General features: G+C 60.4%; 1 protein-coding gene across 1 annotated transcript in view; it reads right to left on the bottom strand.

Annotated features, from left to right (window-relative positions):
- FAM20C (FAM20C golgi associated secretory pathway kinase) overlaps nt 1–6,131 on the bottom strand; it is a 36,841-nt gene extending 30,710 nt beyond the window's left edge. Inside the window, exons 1-2 of the mRNA XM_059414241.1 lie at nt 5,522–6,131; nt 3,531–3,709 (exon numbers count right to left, since the gene is read on the bottom strand). Of these exons, the coding sequence (XP_059270224.1) occupies nt 3,531–3,709; nt 5,522–6,129 (787 nt within the window). The 5' untranslated portion in view covers nt 6,130–6,131. The remainder of the gene's footprint in view (nt 1–3,530; nt 3,710–5,521) is intronic.
- Nucleotides 6,132–6,360: the final 229 nt, after the last annotated feature.

Genomic DNA, 6,360 nt, shown 5'->3' with positions numbered 1-6,360 from the left:
CCCCCCCCCCCCCCCCCCCCCCCCCCCCCCCCCCGCCCGCCCCTCTCAAGACTGCTGTGTGGCCGCTCACTTTTATCATGGTAATTAAACTGACTTAAGGGAGGAAAGAGGGCACTGCCCCAGCAGGCATCCGGCACCCTCCCTGGAGCTAGAAGGAACACCATGGGAACACACCCAGCAGAGCCCAGCTGTTGTCTGCTGGAGATGGAGAAAGCAGGTGCCCAGGGCCCTTGACTGGGCTTTTGTTCTTGATCTTGGACTAGACGGTTGCAGGGAAAACTGAGGAGGCGCCCAGCTATTTGTCACCTTCCGCCTGCCTTGCCTGCAGTCTTCCCTCCCGTCGGTCTGGGGTGGTCTGTGTCCTTCCTCCCAGAGGACCTAGTGCCTCCGGCAAACTGAGCATTTTCAGTTGTCGCCCCCGCCCCTCCATGCGGGAGTGCCAGGACCTGGAGACTGGGACCCACTGCCACCACCCAGGGTGGGAGGGGGACTGTGAGCTCTCTGGGGCTGGAACTGCCCTCCTGAGGAGCCGGCCTCTAACCAGTTAGGGCGGCACCCAGGCCCTCAGGCAGCTGCCCGCCCTGGGCTGCCCCAGCCGCAGTCTCTGTCCCCGGGAGCTCGTGACCGTCAGTCCTGGATGCTAGCTAGATGGGTGAGCGCCCAGGACTCGGGTCCTGGGGACCACAGCTCCTTTGTTCAGGCCCTGCCACAGCTGTGTCCCAACCCGGGGGGAACAACGGTGGCATCTCTTAGCCAGAGGCCGTCTGAGTCCTCTCTGAGTCGGTGTGACTTCTTTTCCCTTTCCAGCAATCCCTGCTACAAAGCAGTTAATTGTGTCATTTATCCTTTGCACCCGTAATTGTGCACGAGAGCTACTTAATGATGCCCGGCCGGAGCCGAAGGCGCCGCGTGCCTGATCTCAGGCTGAACAGAGGTAGATAACGTCCCGAGCCTGTTTAAAGGCAGTGAACGGCCATTACAGAGCAGCCAGGAGCCCGGCTATAAATAAACCTGCCAGCAGCGGCTGCTGTACCGGAGGCCACACGGGCTTCGCCACGCGGATCCAGTGGCTCTGAATGGGGAGAGTGAGCGGGACTCTTCCGGCAGGAAGCTCTGGAAAACTTGCAGGCGCCGTTCCCGGTCCCAACGGTGTTTCTGGGCTCGCCCCTCCTAGGGACCACTGAAGCTAGACGGTAAGGGGACAGAGACCTGAGCTGGGAGCAGGACCTCCCTTTCCAAACTGGCCCGGCCAGCTCTGCTAAGCCAAGGGCCCACTAGAGGCTGCTGTCTCCAGCAGGGGCTTGGGTCAAACATCCGACTGGACGCGGAGGCAGACACAGCCTGGAAAGCGTGCATTGCGAAGAGATGCCCGCAGCCCAGCCCAGGGCCGGCCCCTCCCCTGCTGCTCCCTGTGGACCAGGCCTTTTCACAAGCGCAAACTCATTGGCGAGCTCACCGAAACAGCAGGGAGAGCGAGGTAAAGGCCTCCACAGGCTCGTCCGCACAGGCTGCTGCGGTCAAGGAGGCCCTGGCCTGCCCCCGAAACCCTCCACCCTCCCCGCACACCGACACCTACTGGCAGGGATGCTCTTTGGGCTCTGTTTTCACCTTCCAAACAGCTGCAGGTTGTTTGTTCCCTGAGCGCTACGGTGAACTTGGCCGCGTTTGGGAATCCCCGCAGCCCCGTGTCCACCCCAGACCCTGCCCTTGAGTGGGGACCCGGCATGCACAGGGTGCAAAGATCTAGTTACTACTTATAAGCTTGGTCACGGGCACCGTCTTATCAGAACAAATGCAAGGTACCCGAGTAGCCACAAGCCCACTTGACAGATAGGGAAACCGAGGCCACGGACAGCTGTGGAGCGGGATCTTATAACATTGTACTTCCCTGAAAACCATTTCTAAAGTTTCAAACATTGCTCTTGTTTTCCCAGAAAGCCCAGCCCCGCCCTGCTGCCTTGCATGACTAACGCCTACACGGTCAGACGTCTTTTCTTAGACAAGGGGCTCCATACCTCTCCCAGAGCCACGTGAATCCTGTTCAAGGCATTTAGTCTTCCTTACCACGTCTCTGTTTCCTGTCCCCCTGCCCGGGCCTCTCAGGTCAGCAGAGACGTCTTACTGAGGCTCATTCATGCTCGTACCCACCACCCAGAAAGGGGTCTCCAAGGCCAGGGGTGTCCGAGGAAAGCTGCTGAACGGGTGAACGAGTCAGTCAAGTCCCTGGATACTTCTCTAATGGCCCTGTCTACTCTCAGGAGTGAAGGGGGGCACCCCGGCTGTGCCTGTCCATGGGACAATCTCTGTCGTGCACACGGACTGCTTCCCAGCACCCCCAGAAGGCTGTGGCGTCTGCAGGGAGGGCAGGAGGGAGTCTGGTCTTCACACGGGGAGGGCCGGGGATGCCTGGGCTCTGGGGAGATGCTCAGACCCCTCCTGTGCATCAGCTAAGAAAGGATACCCCGGCTTATTCCTGCGCACTCCCCTTCACGAAGGGGGGCGATCACGCGCTAGACAGAAGCCACATAGCCAGGCAGGTGCCCCAGAGACAGCTCAGTACTGGGCAGAAAGAGCCAAAAATAGTGCTGAGAGATGTCTGGAAAACCCACTTGCCAGCTGCACTCCCCTGTCTCAGCGAGTGGACGAAGCCTCAGGACACAGGGACCCGTGCGGCATCAGTGTTGTTTAGAGGAATACCAAGGAGATGGAGTCTGACTGCCCGTTCTACACATTGGGAGGGGACAGGATCTACCCTCACGTTACCCCGGCTGGCCTCCGTCCACCCCACTCCTAGCTGTGTGTCCCTAGGCCAGCTCCCTGCAAAGCCCCCAGGACTGTTCTTTCCACAGCCCGTCCCTCACTGCCTCCTCAAGCCACCGGTGACTAATGCGGACCTTCAGAGGCAATCGCCTACAGGCCCAGGAACAATGGCACCGAACCTCCACGCTCTGAAACCACTGGGGACACATTTCCCTGAAATCAGTAATTGGATGCCTTTTTTCTGTCCAGTTCAGCAGATCTCAAAGTGCTCAGCAATGTGGCCTCTGAATTACTAAGCGAACAGGCCTCTGCCTGAGACAGAGCTGAGCCCTGATCCCTGCCAGTGCTCAGGAAGTTGAAGGAGCAGCTCGTGGAGCTCTGCCCTGTCTCCCTGCTGTGCTGAGGGAGTGGCCCTGGCCTCCAGGGACACAAGCCCCCTTTTCACCCCTGGAGCGGGGAGACCTGTCCTCCGGAAAGTGCCTCTCCTCGGGTGGATAAGCAGAACGTAGCAGGAAGGGCTGTGCGGCATCTGTCCCTCCCTCACTGGCCTAGCGAGGGCAGCGGTAGCCCCTGAACCACACGGACAGCATCGAGGGTGTCCCTCCCCTCCCTTCGAGGCCCTGCAGGCGTGTCCCTCTAGAAGACTGCCTGTTTTGGTCACTCCAGAGATAACGTTCCATCAAGGTGCAATGGCTCCCCAGCTGCCCTACAAAAGACAGCCAGCCCCCAGCACCCTGACGCCCTCGGGAAGCTCGGGGGAGGGCACCTACCCACACTGGTTATCTTCTGAGCACCGAGGTCGCGCAGGAGGGCTTCGATGGCTGGGTTATGCCTGGAGTAGAGTTCATACCGGTTAATGCCGATGTGGAACTTGAGCCAGTTGGGGTAGGAGTCCACAGCTGCCTCCCCCGTGGGCAAGAAGTCTTCATTTTCAGTGCCTTCACGTGGCCTACAGGACATGCAGAGGACCCAGAATCAGCGGGGAAAGAACGGAGTCGTTCCAAAGCCAAGGTTCTAACTGTGGATCCAGACAAACATTGATGTGTTCACAGATGCCTCTGCCCAAACAGGACCTTGCGAACGTCCCTACTTTTTCTGCAGCTGTTGTTCTACTAACTAATAACATACCTAAACTGTAATTCTCACTTACCGTCAGGAGACGTCCAGACAGCTATAACTAAAATCAAGACCGAGCCCAGAGCGTCCGTGCCAGGCCCTACCGCGTCTGCCCTGGGGTCACGAAACAGCCCAACAAGTGTGATGTCAGCTTGGGGTCTGAGAGGCTGTCAGCTCTTCCTGGGGACAGATGAGCGAGCCATCTTTGACCACGAACCGTGTGCACGCCGGAGACACACCCCGCCTGTCAGAAACCTTCCCCGGGCGCTCTGTTTTGCTTCCAACAACCAAAGGGAGAAATGATGCAAGAAGCTAAATTTGATTTTAACGAGAGCAGTCTTGGGTGGGGAGCGAGGAAAGAGGTAGGCACTCGCTCCAGCTGAGACCCGAAGTCAGGACCTGCCGCCCACATGGCCCTGACATCTCTGGAGGCAACGGGCCCATCTGCGGGAAGACAGAGCCTATTTGCTGCTGAGCCAAACGGAAAGTGGAACTTGTCTTAGCTCCAACCCACCTGCAGACGAGATCCTTCTGGCCCCAAGTCCTCTCCCACAGGGGCCACATCCTGGACCCCCAGTCCTGGGCTCTGTCTCTCCTGTGAGGAGCCCTGAGCCTGGGCCACTGCTCTGATTCTCAAGTTTCTGAGCATTTCCTTGAACCTGGCCAGCACACAAAGCTCAGAGGCCACCAAACACTTTGGTGTATTTAGATGGAAAAGCCTGGGCCTGGTCAAATTTCAGGGTAGAAAGGATTTTTATGCGACGGCCTTCCCCCTGCATGGCCGGGGTGATATCTACCTGCAGCAGGTATTTGTTCTGGCCTTGCTGCTAGTTAATATTTCACTCCGGGCTGCAGCATGGGCTCATGCTGGTCTGTGTGGCTGAGGAGGGCCAGGGGGAAGGGTTTAAGCCAGGACAGTTTAAAGAGATGCTCCTGAGGATGCTTCTCCCCTTTTATGAAGATGTCACCCAACACAGCTGGCAGGGTTCCAAGGGCAGCTGCTTTGGGCACCCCGGTTGGGAGAACCCTTTTGTTATGCCTCACTGGGGCCAGCACGCCCCTCTGCTAATTTTGTTCTCAGCCACCAGCTTACAAGACTCATTAGGCTTCTGCAGACTCTCCTGACGTGTCCACCAGAGTAATGTCCCCGAGCATCTGAAAGCTTGGCGCCAGCAGCTCCCCAGGGTAAGGTTAGGGACAGGCCCTCCCATTCACTCCCTTGCCAGCTTGTGCATGCACTGCCTGACTTAGTTTCGGGAGCCAGGACCCCGCAGGGACCCCGCAGGCCACCCTGCCCTCCCGCAGAGTCAGCACCGACCCTCCCTGGACTCCGCAGGGAGCAGCTCCCAAACCACCCAGCAGCCCTTCTCAAGGAGGCAGTCGTTCTGGAGACAAAGGCACTGCCCTGAGCAAGAGGCAGCATGCTCTCCTGCTCCACAAACCTCCCTTGCTGGAGAGGGGTGCTGGGGTGAGGGTTGAGCACTCTGCCAGGGGGGTTCCTGCCGGTTCCCGAGCCCCTGGGCCTCTTTAAACGAGGCCTGGGATGTGCAAGGCCATTTCCTGGGAAGGCGAGCACAGATTAACAGCTGCTTGACGGTGTGGGGCCTGCCAGCACCCACCCTGAGCTGCCCTCCGCCTCACTCACCAGTCAGGATTCTCCGCGGCAGCCTTGGGGTTGAACCTGATGTCGCTGTTCACATTGAAGAGGACGTCGTCCTCCGTTAGCGGTGGAACCGGCACCTGGTAGAGTGGGTGTTCAAACAGCCGGGCCAGGAGAGAGCTGTCCCCGCTGGGGCCAGGGGGCGGCGCCGACCGACGGAGTCCGGGGTCTCGGAGCAGCGGCCGGTGCGCGGGATCGCGGGGCCGGGGACCGCCGGAATTCTGCCCCTGCAAGGCGCTTTCGGCGGGTTCGGCTGCCGCGGGCAGTTTCTCCAGCGAGTGGGATGTGAGATTGGAGGAAGGGTCGGAGCTGAAGTCCTGCAGGATCCGCAGCGTGTGTTTGTTGGGCCAGCCCGCGTCGCCGGCTGCGGAGGAGGCGGCAGGGGGCTCCCCCGGGCGGCCCCGCGCCTTGGCCCAGGCAGGCGCCGCCGCCTCGACCGCGGGTTGCGCGCACGAGCAGCCGGGCTCCCCCGAGGGCCGCACGGCGCGCCGCTCCAGTTTGGGCAGCAAGTCCAGCACGATGTGCAGCGCGCAGGCCACCAGGAACACCATCAGGATGAGCACGCGGAACCTGCGCACCAGGATCATCTTCATGGCCGCGCCGGAGAGCGCGGCCTGGGACTCCGGGCGCCCTCCCAGAGCGCGCTCCACCGGTGCCCCAGCTAGCCTCGGCTTGGCACGAACGCAGTGCCGAGGCACAGGTCAAGGTCCATCTGGCGTCGGACAGCTACCAGCTCCAGGGTTGTCCCCCCGCCCACACCACGTGTAGGGCCCCCACCGCCAAAGAGCCCGCTCGCCCGGCCATCTCTGGCCGTACCCTCTCGT

The sequence above is a fragment of the Mustela nigripes genome, chromosome 11, assembly GCF_022355385.1.
Source record: "Mustela nigripes isolate SB6536 chromosome 11, MUSNIG.SB6536, whole genome shotgun sequence".
NCBI classification, from domain to species: Eukaryota; Metazoa; Chordata; class Mammalia; order Carnivora; family Mustelidae; genus Mustela; species Mustela nigripes.
This window is presented reverse-complemented; position numbering and strand designations above follow the sequence as displayed.